Consider the following 18,450-nt stretch of genomic DNA (forward strand, 5'->3'; position numbering starts at 1 on the left):
ACGCTGTTCAGTTTTAGATGGATTACGGAAAGATTGGACTACACCTGGGTGTCAATAATCAATTGAACCTGTAGAGCATGTCTAGTGAATGAAGTGAACAGAGAGCAGAATCACCACATTGCAAGGCCGCGACGCATGCGGGGGCCATTGTGGTGTCGCTAAATTAACCGCCGCCAGATACCTGTATCGTTTCCCGCGGATGTCTAAGAATGTTGATCAGGGCAAGAGCTAGGTAGTTATCAGTTATCATTTGCGTTGCTTTGTGCAGTGGAACTCACTCCCGGTTCTCTGAAAGAAGATCCCTTGCTGTTTGTAGAGGCGGTAGACCAGGTAGTCATGATGCCGCCGCCTCCGCTGTTCCTTCCGTTCTGCACTTGGCATTACAACCAACAGAACAGATACCTGTTAGCCCGAAAATCTAGAGTAATTGATTGGCAGACAGCTTAGGCGACGACACATGAACGCTCCCTGGCTATTACGCCACATGGCAGGGGCAAGACAACATGCTGGATAGTGTGAGGACGAATAGAGTGGTTGAAATAACATTACCTTGAATTCCCGGGCGGCCGAAGAGTACGTTCATTACGTTGGGCGTGTTCAAGACCATGAAGCTCCTAATCAAAGAATCTTTGGACGTACTACGAGATACCGCAGAATCATCTAGGGACCTTGCAGATTAGGACTAGAGCGCAAAGTGATGGATGCAGTAGGACCAAAGGTGGGCAATAGCTGCGTGAGCCTACGAAATGCGATTATGATGCTCTAGCCTGCATTGCAAGGTTGATTGAGTCTCCAATGCAGAGAACCAAGTGAAAATGAGGATGTAGCTTCAACGCCTGTGTCCGCCTTCAGCCACTACTACTAGGTACCTTATCCACCCACCTTGATCAGCCACACACCCGATTAGATAAGAAGGTGAAGTGCACCGCCACATGAGGTACGTTGCCTTACCTATCTTGTCCAAGTCCCTGGAGTTCGTGCGTCGGCCGGGCTGTGCAACACAACGTGGGCAGGTACGGCGGGCTGCATCAGAGGGTACGTATCGATCTCCCACTAACGGGCAACCAGCGGACGCGGTCAAGTCTCGGAATGACATTTCGCGACGCCTGACACTTGACAGTTTATGCACCGAAGCTCCGTCTCCATTTCTCGCCAGTCCTCCCCTAAACCACCTGGTCTCACCTTGGCCACCGCCGCCAATCGCCTCCTACTTGCTGCTCCTCTTTCGCCAACCAGCCGACATCCTCTCACTGAGCTTGATGCGCAAATAATTCCAACTCCTCCTGCCCTGCTGGAGATGCCTTCGGGGACAACACTATGGACTTTGTGAGATACACTAGACGAAACACCCCTCCCTCCCTTTTGATCTTGGGCTTGGGCAACAAGAAACTTCAATCCTGACCAAAATCTAGTGGTCGCGCCTCCTAGCAGGCACCTCGCTGTCCCCCGCGGCCCATCGCAAGGAAGAAGCAAAGAACCCTACGAAACGTCTGCATCGTTTCGACAAAGAGTACAACCGCATCCTCGTGAGAAGCTTCCCCCGCGCTGCCGGCGAGGCCCTGATCTTAACACGTGATAGCAAATCTGGAGGTCGTCTTCCAATCTCGCCAACGACGTCGATGCCGCCGAAAACCTCGAACTCCGCCTCCAAGAACTCACAAACATCCTCAACGACGAGTCCCGACGACCGCTACCTCACCCGTGCATCCAGTATGCCGCCAAGAAACAAGTCTACGTACCCATTGGCAAGATAGCCACCACTTCCTACAATGAGTGGATCATCAAGGAAGCTGTGCTCTTCTTCGCAACTCTGCTCGAAACCGAAGAGGAGGCATTTGTCGAAAACACAACCTTCTCCGCCAGCTTGACGAACCTCCTGGTGCGCATCACCGGCGTCAACAGTGTGCGGTTGGGCTCTGATACCGAGGCCAAGGTCGTTGAGTTGGCTTTTAACATCACCACCAAGATCCGCCTCAACCGAGAGATACTACACGCCTGGTTCAAGAGCCATCACGATGGGAATCCCAAGGACAAGCCCCAAGACGGGCATGATGCATTTGCTGGCCGAACGCAGAGACAGGATTTCCCGTTATTCTACATCCTGATGGACTACATTCACCACGAGGGTAAGGTTGGGGACTTTGCCAGAACAGGTCTGCTGTACATCATTGAGTCCGCATCAAGCGACGAATCTCTCGAGCAATGGATTGTCGAGAGCGACCTCTCCACTCTCATGGCCACCGGCCTGGGTGCGCTCTACAGTCAGCTGAGTCGCAAGCTGGTTATTGACTATCCCACCAACGATCTGCCTCCCATCCTCGCTCTGTCCGACTACCAACACCCAGCCTCCACCTTTGAGATCATCAGCTCATGCTCTGGTGATTTCCAACTACACCTTGAGACCTTTCTCTCTCATCTTCTCTTCTGGCAGGATGTCTTAGACCACTGCAAATCCGTCGAGGTGAAGCAGACGCTTCTGGAGCATTTCCAGGTCATTTTCCTCCAACAACTCTTGTAAGACAGCCCACCTGCAGGTTGGCCATGGTAAAAATTGACATATTCCCTAGATACCCTTCTTTACTAGAGTCGTCCGATATCGACGGAGGCTCGTCCGTAGCTGTCTTGACGTACCTCCGCCGGATCCTCGAGTCCCTAGACCACCCTGACATGATCAACCTTATCCTTCATTATCTGCTCGGCTTGCCTGATCATGTCACCGAAGACATGTCAGGTTCCCGAGCCTCCATCAGTGCGGCCCGCAAGCGTAAATCCATGGATCTCGCTACTATGCTTGCCCAGACCAAATCCGACATCACGGCTACTCCTTTGCTCTTCAATCTGGTCGATCTTGCTCAGGCGTGTCTACGCTCACATAACCAGCAGACCATCCGCGTGACTCTCCAGCTGATCTCAGCTATCCTCCGGAGGCATCATCGTTATGCTATCAGCACGCTGCTTCGGACTGAAGCGGTCTTGGGAGCCAAAATGCATAGGACTGTCGGTGCCCACGAGCAGGAGGTGGATTATTTGATGAGTTTGGCTGGGTCCATTGGAGGGCAGGACAACTTTGACGAAATCTACGATAACGTCCTGAAGGACACCATGTCCCGGCTCGAGAGTCATCCCTGCTCCCTGAAGCTGGTCGCACCCAAGATATCCACCAACAATCATGACTTGCCCGCTGTTCCTGATACACTGCCTGGGGCGCCACGCGACGTGCACGAGCACACGCTTCGCCCGGACGACCCGCTGCTCAACTCGGTTTTGGATCTGCTCGAGACCTTTTTCATGAACCCCGTCGACACAAATCTCTCCCTCACCGAGGCCATCTTAGACCTGGCCATTTGTGGCTACATGGCACCCGAAGGATGGATGCTGCGGAGCCCTCAAAAGTACACCTATGACGAGCAGCCACCCAGCCCTACCTCACCCGACGCCTCGACCACTTCCTTTAGGCCCCCGACAGACCCTGATTCTACGACGTCGGAGGAACAGCAGACGCTTGAGTCGTTGGATGCCTGCCGTCGTCGTCCAGTATGGGTACAGTCATCCCTACCTCGCATACTCGTCGTCCTACAGCAGTTGTGCAACCAGGTCACCAAGTATCGCGAGACTGTGCCCCGCTTCGAGGATCTTCTGCAAGGTAGGAGAGAGGCGTTCCAGACTGCAGACCAGCCCCGCCCGCCTGGTCCACCGTTGCCACCCCGCAAGCCAACACCGCAGAGGCATAGTTCAACGCACACCCCGGAACGTTCAAGTCTGGACGACGCGACCCGCAGTGGATCGCCAGCGCGGCCCTCGGGTCTCGAACGGTTTGCTCAGCGCCTGGTGTCGGAGCTGAGCACGCCCAGCCGTACTGGAAGTCCACGGGGCAGGAAGAACAGCCGAAGTTCCGGAACGGGTAGCCCGGCACCAGGTGTTATGTCTGGTGGTTATGGATTCTCTACGCCAACGTCTCGGCCTGTTCCCCTGCCCAAAGACACGCCTGGCAGTCACGATAACTCTGGCCGGGGCGCAGCGGATGAAGCTGGGTCGTCGCACACACCTCGAGATCCGGTAGCCAGCCAGGCCGCGGCGTTTGCGGCTATAGATCAGAGCATTCTCGCCCGAAAGGTTGGCATCCCCGGCAAGGTTGAGCCTATCCCACTGGATCTTGGGAAGAAGAAGCCCACGTTACACATGCCGCCCCCGAAAGACGATGATGACGAGGGCGGAGATGAGCAGCAAGAGGTAGACCGGGACGGCGATGAGCCAGAGCAGGATGCCGTGCCGGAAACACCTAGCGGTGGTACTGCTGGAGCAAGTACGCCAAAGAGGGACACGGAAAAGGAGGAGAGGAAAGCTACGGTGTCGCATGTCATCACCAATGTCATTGTGCTACAGTCATTCCTGTTTGAGCTCGCAGCCCTGATCCAGGTGCGCGCGGCGCTCTTCAACGAGGTCCGCTATGCGTGAGTCCTCGGAATGCAACGTTGGGCCAGGGACCGGGGGCGAAGCTTCTCTATATATACCAGACAAAATTGTCCTTCTTGTACGTAGTATTCTTTGCGCCTCTGGGACCTGCGTGTAGTTGTCGCATTACTTGGCGCTTGGTGGGCACATTCTGGCAGCGGTTCACTCACGAGGAATGAAGAATAGACTTTTCCACAATGCTACCATATCCTCATGATTCTGACCATGTGATTCGGTCTGCCGTGGTGGGCTCGGTGTGTGAAGATGGTGAGGCAGTTGTCATGCAAGAGGGGACGAGGTTGTCTAGATGAAAGACCTGCAACGGCACCAAGGAACCCAAAATGGAGCCGCCGTTCATGCTACTGGATCTGCCGAGGGGAGCCAGGCTGATGATCGACGGCTGACGTGCGCTAATGCATCCAGAGGCGGGGACAGGGATCTGGGGTGTTGGGTGGTGTGGCTGCCGTTGCGCGGGGACTTTTTTCTCTTGGGTATGACCGGCCTGTTGGTGCCGAGCCCGGTTTTACACTAGGTGAGGGTTGAAGGGGACTTTGGGCATGAGCTGGGCGTTCGTGAGGTTGCATGATTGGAGAGGATCGAGACCGGGGACATTGCTGGCTGAAGGGGGTTCTTGGGAGTTCTTGGGTTTGGCTGGGCACGTCAAGTCGGATTCGCGAATATTCTGGAAGGATGGGATGGGGTGAGAGATCAAGGCAGGGGTGTCTGCACAACGTCTGAGCTGGGAGATCTTTCTTGTTCAGAAAGTGAAGGTAGGCGCAGCAAGAGTTGAGAAACACACACACTCTGGTTTATCTTGTCACGACACGACTCGGTTTGGTGAGGTTTCTTGGTTTTCTGGCTCTTTTGCTTTCTTGGCATCTTGGGAGGAATACGCGCGCTTGGGTACGTGAGTTCGGACCGAGCTATAGTTCCATGGACGCTGAGAGCAACAGATCTCGATCCCTCGATTGTCAAATAAAGAGAGTCGAGGTTTAAATTCTGGTTTGTGACACACCGTTCGTCATTGAGGCAGAGGGCAGAGTTTATCGAAACAGCCCGATGTCTTCGTTCAACTCGGTTAAGATGAGGGGTCGGTGGGAAAGAAGGCTAGTGGAAATTTGGCGGATAAAAGAAGAGATGGGAGGAATTAGAAGTTGCTGAGCACTCTGGTGGATGGCGCAAAGGCTCGGGAGAACCGGATTACGGCATCGCTTCAGATGAAGTGGTCGGACGGATGAGGGTCTGAGGGATGGAGGGAATTCTTTTGGTAGCGATTATCATGTTGCTGTTTTTGGATGGGGCAGCGACCAAGTGTAGAGAGTATTGAGTGGACTCTGCCAAGAATGGCAACTCTTCACTTTGCGAGTCGTGGAGGGAACAAAGGGGAGCAAAACTGAATCAGGCTGAGAAGGGCGGTGGCTGTGTGCCGTTTTGCGACAACCGCATGGCGAGTGATTTTGGATAAGACGTCGCGAGTCGAGCAGCAGCTGAGAGCCGTGGAATCTTGAGTCGGGATGACCGGATGGTCGGGTGATGTTGAGCGGAATTGAGCGGCTCGACCATGTCCTACGAAGGTGAGTTGATTGGAGCTGCAAAGGCAGAGAAGATGAGACGAGACGAGACGACATCAGCTGAAAATAGACGGCGGTATTCTCACGCGTGGTATTGGGCAGAGTTGGGGAACAGGAGCCTCGAAAGTCTGCCCAAGTTCAAGGCTGCAATCAATATTCAGCCCGGTGGGATGGGGAGGGGAATCCGAGTGGACTGGCGGAGAATTCAACTCGCCGAGCAGAGATTCCTGTAGATAGAGACGATTTGAGGGCCAAGAGAAAAACCCGAGAGCAAGTCCCCACCGTCTGTACCGGATGTTGGCCCGTGGTTCGTGTGGATTGTCGCGGGCTGAAACTGTGGAAACGCGCTTGTGGAAGTTAGATGTGCGCTGCTTGTTGCGTACAAGGCGTACAACCATCATCCCCGGACTCTTTCTTATACGATCGTCACGCCGAGGTGGAATATGAGGTAGTTGGGTAGGGCACGATGTGAATGTGATACCAGACCAGGGCTGGCATCGAGCGGGCGCGCCACGTTGTGATGCGAGGCAAGGCCGTGGGGCTGCCGGGTGGCCGGTGTTGACGGACAAGGGTGTAGTGTAAGCTGCCTGTCAGCTCACGAAATTGTCCGGGATGTCTGGATTGCTCAAGTGGAGAGTTGAGGAATATGGGGAAAGGAGGCGGTGGTCTGGGACCGGACGTCTGGAAGAGAAGAGATAGATAAAAGAGTCGTGGACGTCCGGTCTTTCTTCCGCGCCCTTCTTCTTTTGGTTGCTGCGTCTGAATTCGGACGATCACTTTACTTGACAACTACAACATTGACTTTCGGTACCCAACTATCGAATAGACCAAGCGTCGATCATTTCCTTTCAAATTATACACATACACAACTATCCTATACGACTCAACGTCATCGCCGGCTCGAACACACATTTCACGACGGCGGGAACGAGTTACGACAAGGTTTACACTACACACACGAAGATACGAAGCGTTGGAATTAGACAAGATGAAGTTCTCTGCTGTTGCCGTCGTCGCCGCTGCGGTTGCCGGCGTTGGTGCCGTGCCCGTTGAGTCTGGGTAAGACTCACAACTCTTCCACCTGACACCCAACTAACAAACACTTCCAGCCCCATCGCAAGCCTCCAAGCCCGCGCCTCGGACGCAATCGGCGGCGTCGTAAGCTTCATCAAGCGCGAAGATGCTGGGAAACCCGTCGTCCCGCAAATCAAGCGCTCCCCGATCCGCTTCCATTCCGGACTCGCCCACGACGAAGCCATGGCCGCCGTCGCCCGACGCGCCGACAAGCCCGGCAAGAATGACCCGCCTCCGCCCTTAAACCCGTTTGGCACCGACGCGAGGAAGCGCGAGGCGGTCATCGAGGCGCGCAAGAAGAAGGGGGGCGAGGAGGAGGTCCCGCCGCTGGCGCCGTTCTCGACAAAGAGCAAAGGGGAGAAGAGGGGCGGTGATTTGACGACGAGGCAGAAGGCCAAGGAGAGCGTGCCGCCTTTGGCGCCGTTTTCTACCGGGGGGAGTAAGTCGAAGAAGGCTGTGAGGATGTAAAGTCTTCCGACTTGACCCTCTTCATTTTTTTTGGTTGGCTTCTTGTCAGAGACAAGGACTTCTTCTCTTCTCCTAACCGGGCTGGAATCCGCTGGCAATGATTGAGGGTTCTTCTTTAAAAGGCTGGGTCACCTTTGCGTCAACATACGGGAGGAGGGAAGATGGATGGGAAGCAACCCTTTTTTTCTCCTTTTTTTAGAGTGGGTGGGGGCTGTGAGAGTTCCTGGGGAATTGATCTTCTATTCACTGTATATTCTTTTTGCCAAGCTGTTTATATGATGTTTTTCATTTTTGATTCAGTTCTCCCAAGGGTCCAAGCATTGTACTCATGATGTTGGAGTTTCCGGTAGACTGGGGAGGGTGAGGTGCAACGCAACGAGAACCCCCAAGGGTAGATAAAAGCTGGGCACTGTAGCATCGACCTGCCGAATATAGAAGAACCTTTCTGATGTTGAGTTTCGAAACATCTGACGGGCGGGTGGGAGTGTTCATGTTGACGTGGTTGAGGGCTCGCGAGGACTTGCCATGTGCGGGAGCCTGCGCGACTATGAGATCTCCTATGATTTAAACGGTTTCCGTCCAGGTTGAGCCCTGCAAGGCTACTACCCAGAGATACATAGCCGGGTGAGCACGGGTTCTGTCACTCGAGTCTGGAGCAACTCGAAATTAGCCAAGGTTTATTGAGACGTCATACGGTCTGCATATGTTCCTATACTGCCGAAGAGTCCCAGTCGTCGATCTGATTGATCGGAAGATTGATTTTTTCATAATTGAGATTGATGTAATTTCTCGTTGTCTACAATCTCTAGCCTGTGCTTTATCCGCCATCCAATAAAAACCTTTGGATATGCTCAAGCTGACCACGATCGTTTATTATTTTAACCCAATATCTGGAAGAGTGCAGTTGGCGATGGTTGAGTGGAAAAGTTACGGTTCCCAGAAAGTCGAGGTATCTGTCATTTTATCCCATATTGTGGTTCAGCTGGCACTCCAGCGCTTCTGTGAAAATCCTGTGAGCATAGAGCTTGCTAAACGTGGTTATGAAGTCTGCATGAGATTCGTAGAACGCCCAAGCAATTTGAATAGACATACCGGCTTTTGCCACAGGCTTTTCAAGGCCATTGTTGGGAGTGGAGAAATCTTGCCGTCTCTTGATAGCACTTCGCCTCCGAAAGAACCTATCACTGCTGTTCCGGGACGGCAATCGGAGAGCAAAAGGAGCAAAACGATTGAAAACATGGACGAGGCTCCCTAGGCTTTTCCTATTTGAGGCGAGATCCATGACAGAGACAAGTCACAGGACTCGCTCCATGACCTAGGTACTCATAGGAACAGACTGTCAATCTTGGAGAGGAGTTACAGCTGTATCGAGAGGGTCATTGCCCGGCACTCCAAGAAGTGCCAGCGGCTGAGGGGCCCCAGCGGAGAGCCCTCGTTGACTGGCTCGCCGACTGGCTCGCCGACTACCTCCTTATTCTTGACTCGTTTCCTTCTACATGAGCGGCTGCCCTTCAATATAACTGGGTGAAATATGGCACGGAAAGCTTCAGACTAGTTCAGGGTTAAGTCGGTGCACTAGATGATGATACCGCAACGGGAGCCGATTTATGTTCCTATCTAGCTGCACTGTAATAACATAGCCATAGTCATCACATCGTTCTTCGAAGACGTGTGTACCCCCTGGCACTCCACAACAAACCGCAGACTGAGAAAGAAGCTAGGAAATGGCATTGCTGCTTCTCAAATACCATGGCTCTGAGCATCTCAAGACGAAGATGCCCCCTTACTAATGATCGCTAGCTGGAAGTATCCTCCGTATTCGAAGTCGTGGTCAAGGCCACGAGTAATACCATGGATCGCTTGGGGTTGAGAAGCCTCGAAACCGGTGGGAGTGTCTTTGTGGAGCAAGTCCGAAGTGAGACTCTCGGCAATAGGAACGGCTTGATTGTGGGGACCGTAGTCGGCTAAGTGGTAGCGACAACATTGGTAGCGGCGAGGGCGGTGACAGGCTTCTCGACCTCGGGGCGGACCTTGAGGACATCGCGTCCTTTGGAGTAAGAGATCTGCTCGAGGGCGTCAGGCAAGCTGCGACGCTTATCGACATTCCAATAGCGCTTGCTACAGATGCTGGAGCGGTAGCAACTAGTGGTGAAAAGAAGTTAGCTACAGAGTTGAACAAGGTTGCCTCGGGGGGGAGGGGTGGAAAGGGGAAGAGATATGTACCCCTCATTGACCCAATAGTCCAGCTTTGGACCACCAGGGCACATGGTGTTCCTGATAGCCCGCTCGACATCAGGGCGCCGATCACCGAGAAAGTGGATGTGCTGAATGTTGAGGACAAGCCACATGCCATTGCCATTCTCGTTGGCCTCGTAAGTGCGGTCGCACTTCTTCATCACAATCTCCTCGATATAGGAATTGGTCTCCTTTGCAACCTGCGCCCGCATCATGCCGCACCAGTGGGTGCTGACCTTGCCAATAGGCTTGATGCGGATGATGTATTCAATGTCGTCCTGGAAACCACAGTTCTCTTCCGAGTAGGAGCAGTCGATCTGAGGGGTGATGCCGCGCCTGAGGATATCGCCGCAGTCGTGAGGGGCGATCGTTTCATCGCGAGCGGTAAGACCGGCCTCGATGGCGATGACGGGGAAGGTTTCAGCCTTGGTGATAGTAAGGTCCTCGGCCAGGGCAAAAGTAGCCAGGGAATAAATACCCAAGGCGAGGATTGCCTGGAAGACGATACGGGAGACCATCATCATGATGAGTGTTCCTCAACTTCGTCAGTGGTCTCAATGTGGGTGGTTGTAAAGGTGATCGAGAATCGAGGGTTTTTGAGGGAAGTACCGAGTTTTTCTCAATGAAAGAGAGAAAGGAAGTAGATGTGAAAGAGGGGATGTGTGTTCGACAGAATGAAGTAGGAGGAAAGGGCTGAGCTATGAGGGAGAATTTGGAAGGAATACCAAGCCACCTCATCTGGTCACGTTTTTCTGAATAACGCCCGGAAGATCTTTGAGCAAATGGCCCATTTGACCTCAGGCAGAAGCCTCCTTATGAGATACCAACAGTGGGAAGGAAGGAGCATATGAGAAAGCAGACTGAAGAAAAGACCCGGTATGTGGGTGGCGTCACGTGGAACAGTGAATGTTGGGAATACTCACTTCACCGCTTAGGTATGGGATGATGTCTTCCACACTGGGTACTTTCTCCAAGCTTAGCTCTGTAGGTATTGAAAAACTTCACTATCGAAAGAGAACAAACGGTGAATGATTGCTGTGTAAAACAATGCTCAGGGCATCTGTGTGGTTGTACAACGTCAAAGAGTTTGCTACCTTTATTGCATCATTACGCTTCTGCCCCTTGCTTCGTCCCAAACTAGTGACACTCTCCTTTCCACAAAGAACTCGCACCTTACTCTCATCTTCGAGAAACGAATGATGCCCTGCAGGCGCCAAGTTCGTATATATATCTGATCGCGCACTACCTGACCAAAAGTGGTCTACCCAATCAAGTCAGTCTATTATATGAGTTGGAATCTAGTTCTAGGACCTTAAACTTCCTGATGTTGTCCATTGGAGTGCCTATGTGTGTTCCAGGAGTTGTTCGCCCAAAGCACGCGTAATTTGGACGCCCATGATTCCTAAAACAACGCTTCTGCCGGTCTTAGAAGGAAAAGAGGGGCACGCAATTGGCGATCATCGATTTTGAAGGGAGCAATAACCGGCGGTATTGGAAAGTGAGAACAAATGTCGTCAAGACTTATGTGGGAAGCTCACTTGATGTCGCTCAACCTCTTATTCCTCACCGTCAAAGCTCCCATCCTCTCGATACGTATGTGGTAGTATTCATTACTGCCACCAACAAGCGTGCATTCTTCGTCGAATGTGTCAGAGCAGTCGGGAAATACACAGTTGTCTACTAGCGCTGATGCTCGCTCGAGCCTACGTCATGGAGATGTTTGCAAAGTTGAGAGCTTGGGCGTGCCAGGAAAATGAAGTGTTGACCAAAGATATTGATAAAGAAGGCTGGCTTAGTGAACAGGCAAAGGCATCATGCCATACACAGACCCATCAATCAAGCTATAAGCACTCGAGCTTAGTTATTGGTCAAGAAGACTTAATAACAGTCTCTTGTCTTGAATTGGTGGCATCTGTCGCAGCATGTTTACCTGGAAATAGATGGTTTGACTCATACCACTTGAGGAGCTTTTCCTATGATCACACGGATAAGACCTAGAAGTCCACAATCGGATGGTAAGACAGACGAGAAACTTCGAATCAATGGTTTCCCCACAATCAAATACCAAATAGAATAGGCCTTGTCTAGAAGCCACCAATCTCTTGAGAGTCTGAGGGCAAAGAACAAAAACTGAGTCGATGCTATCGAGTAGGCATCAGGTTACAATTCGAATCAGATAGAATGGCATTCACAGCACACTGGTAAATTTGTTTTGAGATCATCCATGCGTCAACGGGATGCCATGCTTTGGCATTAGTCATGCTCAAAGAGAAGTCCCAATTTTCCGGACAAGCCCGTTGCAGAGTGGCAGCGATCTTTGGTCCGAATAGATTGTTCCCCAGACTTCCTGGGAAGGATATGACTCGGCACGGGCCCCTCTTATTCTACGAATAGTGAGATAACACTTTCCCTTATCAAGAACTCGGGAACACGTTGCCTGGAAACTCAAAAGCAATGTACATTGATTTGATAATTAAACAAAGTTCGGATGATTAAGTAGAGCATTGGAAGAAAAAATGACATTCCCCGCAATCTTCAATCAATGAATGCATCGTCATATTGAGGCCTTGATGAAAGCGACATTTCACACCTCCAGAGGTCGGGGAAGCCGATACCTTATCAGCCATCTGCCATCCACTGAGGACTCCATGGGGCACGTAAGGCTTGGGAGAGTACATACAAATGTAAATGACTTTTCGAGTGCGACTTCCCCTCGCCACAATCAGCTCGTACTTTATTTCAAATTCTCGTTCACAGCTTCTATCATCCAGACTATCTTTTAATCACGTATAATTGATTCGGCATATCATACTAGTAGCCCAAGACTATCATGTCGTTGAGAGATCTTTGCCTACTCAGCCTGCTGATGTAAGCTGGCACTTCGAGTAAGGTACGAGTGAAATTGAGAGCTAATTGATCCCAGGGTGGCGGGTGTCAGCGCTGATAAGCACCGCCTTTGCGCCTGTATCAGCGACCAGGGTCTTGTTGGTGTTCAAATCAACGATGATGCAACAAAAGCAGTTGTCAACGCGTACGACGGACGGTTCGTTTATGGTGAGAGAATTGGCCTTCACGCTATTAAACTTCGTCGTCGCTAATAAGATCTTATAGCTGGAGGCAATTGGTTTTCTGATGAGCTACACGGCGCGCCGTACAGCGGCCCTTACGTACGTCGGCACCATTCTTCCCCTCCAATGGTTTTGTATCAGGTTGATTAGGTTGCTGATGAGAAATAGTGGCATGCGATAGAAGGAACAGTCAACGGTGCCAAAGATGATGGGTGGGTCGGCGGTGATGAGGCGCATGGGCTTTGCAAGAAGCAGAATTGCGACAGCGCATGCTTCTCGCCTGGGGAATCTTTCAACTGGCAGGGCTGTGGGCCAGATGATGAGTGCTTCACCTCCAAGGCAAAGAAGACGGATAAGTTTGGTAACCCTGTGTAACACTATCGTTGATTCAGGTTGCTGGATATGTAAATTCAAATACTCCGAAAGGTTAGGTAAACTACTGCACACGTGAAATATTTAAGATTTTTGCTATTGCTCTTCCGGCGCGTTGTCGGCATGAAAGCATGAGAACAGATAGTGCAGCCAGCCGGGTACAATAAGATAGATAGCACAACGACCAGGCAGAAACATTTCGAGTTAATTTTCTCAAGTTTCCGACCGATCTGGCCGAGGCTCGGTCAGGGCCAAGAGAGGCGCGGTTCTAGCGAGATTCAGCGAATCGGGCAGCCTAACTCACTATCACCAAAAGTTCACAACTGGCGTTAGGCAAGGCACTGCAAGCACCCAATTCCCTAAGGACACTAGGTTACGGGAAAGATGGTCTACAGTGAGGACCCATTAGTTTCAATACACCTCCCAGTGCGTCAGCGTAAACCCACTAACTTCATTATACTAATATAAGTAATATCTCTACTATTTAAGTAATAATTATAACTAAGAAAATTCTTAAAAATATTTTACTATTAAAATAATATAAAAATTATTTTTATAAAATTTTAGTAATTTTCTCTATTACTTAATTAATAGTTTAAAAAACTAGTACCCGAATTTTTTAAAAACGTACTAATAAACATAGTATTATTCGCACTCTTAACGCCCTATAATCTACTATAAATAAAATTCATCCTATCATATTTTAATAAAGATTTAATAACACAACGAATTTGATATAAAACCTAATATAACTTTTTAATATAATAAATTATTGCTTAATATATTATGTTATGTTTTTATTTTTATTTTTATTATTATGCTTAATGCTTATTTTTACTGTTGAAAATCCCTGATTTTGCGGGATACTGTGCGCTGTATGGACACTAATGGGTCCCCACTGTAATTAAGCTTGGTTAGAATCTTAACCTGTTAATGTGGAGATCCCGAGCTTACCGTTGCATCTTTGCATGCCAAAGTGACTGCTATCTAGTGTGGAACCCGTGGGAATCGGTCAAGCTTCCGAAAGGAACATGGAACTTTGATAATTCAAGTGCCCCTCCTAGGTTGCCGTCCAATCGAAGAAAGTCGATTGAGCGGCTGAAAACCATCTAATTCGGGAGACCGCACACTGCTGCCTCGCATCTCGGCTGCAGCGCGCGATAGGTCTTGCCATTGTTATTCCTTGAGGGCAGATCCTTCGTACAGGGTGGTACTTGGGGCTGTGGGATTTTATTGTAACCGCCTAGTCGCACATCGTTAGCGCTTATTTTGCGTAGCAGGGTCAAGCATCCTCCGCGATTCTGCCTTGCAGAATGGTTTTGTTAAATGCTGCGAGGTCCCGGATGTCTCATCCTGCCGTCGTTCAAGCTGAAGTTAGCTAAAATCTGAGTCCCCTTGTCGCAGTAAATCGTCCATAGCGTCACGCATCATATCAGTCGTTTCCATCAAGAACCTTTCAACTTGTTGCCATGGCTCTATCAAGCCTGTGGGTTTGTCTCTATTTGCTCTTCGCAGCATTTGTCGCCGCCGAAAACCGTTTTCGCCGGCCACCTGGTCCAGGTCTTGCCTATGACTACCGAGACAACAACGCTTACACAATAGGAGACATTATAGATCTCCACTGGGACATGGAATACGACTCTGCCAGGTTGATATTATGGCAAGAATCGGTAGGAGGCGGAAGCACTTTAGACTATATCGATGTCGTAGGTGAGTTGCACGATCTTGTTAAGCCTGAGTTCAAATAGGCGAAGCGACGGAAGGCCTGCAACTTAGGGAGAACTCCCATGGCTGACATCGATTGCCCGGCCGTAGCGAGCACCTCAGCAAAGTCAATTAACTGGGAAGTCTCCATAAAGGACTTCCCTAATCCGAAACTCAGCAACCTCTACTTCTTCGAATTACTCGGGCCAGGCAAAGAACCGGCAAACTGGGGCGTCACCTGCCACTATTTCAACATCACCGAAGCCCAAGTAATACCCCAACCAAGCAACACCTCTGCAGCAACACCACTGCCGACGACGAAAGATCAAGGCCCATCGTCGGGAGCTGCAGCAGGCATTGCGGTTGGAGTTACTTTTGCTGCAGTGTTGGGCATGGGCACTATCGGGTGGCTTTTGTGGCGTCGACGACAAGCGAGAAAAACCCCGATCGCACAAGCTGAGAAGAAGCACAGCCTTGATGGGAGCCAGCAACAACCGTATCACTATGCCCAAGCCCCTGGATGGCAGCCAGAACTGCCAGTTGAGGGGCATGGCTTGTATGAAATATCCGCCAGCAGCATGAATGTCAGATACGAGATGGCATCCCACCAAGGCATGGGCCAGGCAGGAGTTGGAGACGACAGACCAAAAGCTTTCGCAGATATGCGCTGAATGTGTACTCGTCTCAGAAGAGGCACTGATCGCATTGGGTTAAATAATAGTACAAAGGGTATTCGCGACTCCTCCCTCCAGATCACTTCGGAGCACGGCCTTCCCTACTTGGCCTGCTCAGTGACCTTAGCGACGCGTAGTGTTACGGGAACAGAAGTCCAATAGTCATGCTCCGCGTGAAACCGCCTTCCCAGGGTCTCCCGTTTGCCCTCTGGAAAGATCCTCTGGATGCTGAGAAGGATATCTCCGCGTGGCTCCTCCGGCACCTCGATCCAGAGTTTGTGTATCCTGGGCGGCCCCGGCAGAACCGGGACCACAAAATCTGGGGAAGCCCTCTTCTCGTCAACATCACCTTCATAGAGACCCCGCTCTTCAAGAACCATCACTTCTTTCGCTATCCGCGCGGATAATATCGCATCCCAGATTCCTTCCTGCCGTTGGGATGCTAGAAGAAGTTCCAATGCCTGACGTCTGATCCTGGGCACGCGACACTTGACAGCGGTGAAGAATAACGGCGGAACCAAGCCCGTGTCTGAGGCGTGCTCAGCTTGATGCGTATAATCCTCTGGGGACGATTCAGCAGCAGGTGTCAGCATGGTTGCAGATGATGTCGCCTCAATAAGCTGCCTCGCCGAAGCTACAACCGACGCAAAGTGACTCGTGTATAGGTCAAAGATAAGCTCATTTCCAGGATTTAGAGAAGTATTGGTGATGATGTATGCCATAGTGTGATAAATCGGCAGCGGTCCGTAGGCGAGCCTCTCTCGATCTGTTACGAAGTTCCACGTCCTGGCTTTGAAGATTTCAAAGGCTTGTATCCACGATTCTAGCTCGTTCCGAAGGGTCTGCTGTGTAGCGAGCAGCTCAAAGATGTCAGCTGCATCTTCTGCTGGTCCGGCCGCGGCACCGTCTTTCTGTAATTGGTACGCTCTGAACAAGAGGCCGTCGAGGCTTTGGCTAGCGTCCCGAACTGATTGAAACAGCCGGGGCATTGGCGGCCATATCGATGAGGTGTGTTTAGTGCCGGCACCTTGGTAAAACTCGTTCGTAAGAAGAGTCGCTTGGATATCTAGTCGAGGTATGACATCAACGAACCAGTCATCTGCTGGGTCGCTTGATGATGTCGGAGTGTAAGATCTCAACAAGCTTCCTAGAAGCTGGAGACTGTGCCTGAAGTGAAGGAATCCCGTCTTGTATCGCTTTTGCATGAACTCCATGCATATGTAGACCGTGCAGACAACTAGAACGACGCGTATTGATTCTGTGCTTGGCGTGCGTAGATGCTTCTGAAGGTGATAAATGGACTTGTTGTAATACTGCAGGCTGAGGTGTTCCTGTTGATCCGCTGTCTCGGGACTTGACGGCTCCCGTTTGACGATGCATGCGTCGATGTTTGATGTCTCGTGGGCCGCACCCAGGGCGAGGATAGCATAGAGGATAGCAGGCTCAGTCGAGCTAGCTTGAAGCACCAAGGTCTTCCAGAACGGCGAGTTGAAGACGCCAGGCAGTTGGTTCGTGGTCCGGCTCACGAACCACTCGAAGTGAAGTTTATCAGTACAGCTCAGCTCCGCCGAGCCCGCATGTGTGTCGCAACGCGATGGAGATGCTGATGAGGTCTGGAGAAGTGGCAGTGAGGGTCTGCGGGCCGCTGGACCGCCACCCTCACCGCCGTAGCCATCGCAGACCTTGCCTGTGATGCTACACCGTCGACAAGCTGGTCTTGTCTCATCACACTTGACTCTATGGATTCTAGAGACCAGGTCAGTCCGAGTCCTTCTGACATCGTCCTATGTTGTACCGCGACGGAATGTTCGGACTTACCTGCAAGGTGTGCAACTCTTCTTAGCTTGGACGGATGGCCGTGACTTGGATCCGGAGGTACCGGGTGGAGAACGGCCACAGCTCATGGCAACGAACTCTAACGAGACCTTACAGTCCGCCGGACACGCCGGGCTCGAATAGTGGGGCTTTCGGAGGCGCGGCAAGGGCGCGCGACGCGAGATATCGAATGCGAGCTGCTGCTATATTTCTGCCGGCAGAAGGGGAGGGTGGAGCTGAGCGACACTTTGGCCGGGCCCTTTCAACTCGACTCGACCTAGAGGTGTTGTGAATCGAGGAGAAGAGGGGCTGACGTCAAAGGAGGTATGCGATGGCTTAAACTAACTTTCCTAGAAACCAGTACTCGGTTACCATTTAACTGTGCTGATTGGCGGTCGCCGATAGAGTTTCATCGTCCCCCGTTCTGGCTGATGCCCAGGGTCAAAGTGTAATCTCGCCAGAGGGCTAAGCTTTCGGTGAGCTGACCGAGTCATGGCCTGATTGTGGTTGAAGCGCGACGCCTCACCGCCTGCAAGCCGCATGGGCTCTGTATATCGCAGGTCGCCCATCGATGAAGGATACGGTATGTTATATTTCACGTATCTCCCTTGGCGATGTGAGGCCGGGTCAACGACCAGTGATCTGACCCTCTTCAGGCTGTGAGAAGAGCCACTTGTATTTCGCTAGAATGCCGTGGCACCCAAGATTTGCTACACAGTATGTATGAGCCCGTAGAAACAACCCGGCCTCGTTGGACGGCTTGCATTTCCTCGATAAGTCAACATACCCACTTCCTGGCACCCCCCTGTTTCTGGCACCACAAAAACGATGGGATCACAACCCAACCTCCTCATTACTATTAACTATTGATCCTCAACCACACCCACTACAATACAGCTGCCAGCCTCACTAGGGCATTCAGAGTCGCTGGATTCAGCCGTGATAACCTCCTTTTCACCCGCTTCGATTTGAGCCCGATGGATATCCCTGATGTTCGCGAACTTCGTATTGGGATCG

At 51.3% G+C, this 18,450-nt stretch overlaps 7 protein-coding genes across 7 annotated transcripts; 5 read left to right on the forward strand and 2 right to left on the reverse strand.

Annotated features, from left to right (window-relative positions):
* Positions 1 to 1,317: 1,317 nt before the first annotated feature.
* Positions 1,318 to 4,455, forward strand: CTAM01_16475 (uncharacterized protein; the record flags this gene model as incomplete). The annotated part of the gene is made up of 4 exons (XM_060532468.1): positions 1,318 to 1,326; positions 1,413 to 1,526; positions 1,580 to 2,514; positions 2,568 to 4,455. The coding sequence occupies 4 exons, from the start codon at positions 1,318 to 1,320 to the stop codon at positions 4,453 to 4,455; spliced, it is 2,946 nt and encodes a 981-aa protein (XP_060372954.1).
* Positions 4,456 to 7,011: 2,556 nt separating this feature from the next.
* On the forward strand, positions 7,012 to 7,565 carry CTAM01_16476 (uncharacterized protein; the record flags this gene model as incomplete). Its single annotated transcript, XM_060532469.1, has 2 exons — positions 7,012 to 7,082; positions 7,133 to 7,565. 2 exons carry the CDS (start codon positions 7,012 to 7,014, stop codon positions 7,563 to 7,565), a joined length of 504 nt encoding a protein of 167 aa, XP_060372955.1.
* Positions 7,566 to 9,529: 1,964 nt separating this feature from the next.
* CTAM01_16477 (uncharacterized protein) lies at positions 9,530 to 10,324 on the reverse strand (the record flags this gene model as incomplete). The annotated part of the gene is made up of 2 exons (XM_060532470.1): positions 9,530 to 9,707; positions 9,789 to 10,324. The coding sequence occupies 2 exons, from the start codon at positions 10,322 to 10,324 to the stop codon at positions 9,530 to 9,532; spliced, it is 714 nt and encodes a 237-aa protein (XP_060372956.1).
* Positions 10,325 to 11,308: 984 nt separating this feature from the next.
* CTAM01_16478 (uncharacterized protein) lies at positions 11,309 to 11,798 on the forward strand (the record flags this gene model as incomplete). The annotated part of the gene is made up of 2 exons (XM_060532471.1): positions 11,309 to 11,393; positions 11,485 to 11,798. 2 exons carry the CDS (start codon positions 11,309 to 11,311, stop codon positions 11,796 to 11,798), a joined length of 399 nt encoding a protein of 132 aa, XP_060372957.1.
* An 832-nt stretch (positions 11,799 to 12,630) lies between these two features.
* On the forward strand, positions 12,631 to 13,243 carry CTAM01_16479 (uncharacterized protein; the record flags this gene model as incomplete). Its single annotated transcript, XM_060532472.1, has 4 exons — positions 12,631 to 12,668; positions 12,724 to 12,854; positions 12,912 to 12,967; positions 13,037 to 13,243. The coding sequence occupies 4 exons, from the start codon at positions 12,631 to 12,633 to the stop codon at positions 13,241 to 13,243; spliced, it is 432 nt and encodes a 143-aa protein (XP_060372958.1).
* A 1,466-nt stretch (positions 13,244 to 14,709) lies between these two features.
* CTAM01_16480 (uncharacterized protein) lies at positions 14,710 to 15,615 on the forward strand (the record flags this gene model as incomplete). Its single annotated transcript, XM_060532473.1, has 2 exons — positions 14,710 to 14,950; positions 15,056 to 15,615. 2 exons carry the CDS (start codon positions 14,710 to 14,712, stop codon positions 15,613 to 15,615), a joined length of 801 nt encoding a protein of 266 aa, XP_060372959.1.
* A 104-nt stretch (positions 15,616 to 15,719) lies between these two features.
* On the reverse strand, positions 15,720 to 17,522 carry CTAM01_16481 (uncharacterized protein; the record flags this gene model as incomplete). Its single annotated transcript, XM_060532474.1, has 2 exons — positions 15,720 to 17,364; positions 17,437 to 17,522. 2 exons carry the CDS (start codon positions 17,520 to 17,522, stop codon positions 15,720 to 15,722), a joined length of 1,731 nt encoding a protein of 576 aa, XP_060372960.1.
* Positions 17,523 to 18,450: the final 928 nt, after the last annotated feature.

The sequence above is a fragment of the Colletotrichum tamarilloi genome, assembly GCF_030869305.1.
Source record: "Colletotrichum tamarilloi strain Tom-12 chromosome Unknown Scaffold_225.1, whole genome shotgun sequence".
NCBI classification, from domain to species: domain Eukaryota; kingdom Fungi; phylum Ascomycota; class Sordariomycetes; order Glomerellales; family Glomerellaceae; genus Colletotrichum; species Colletotrichum tamarilloi.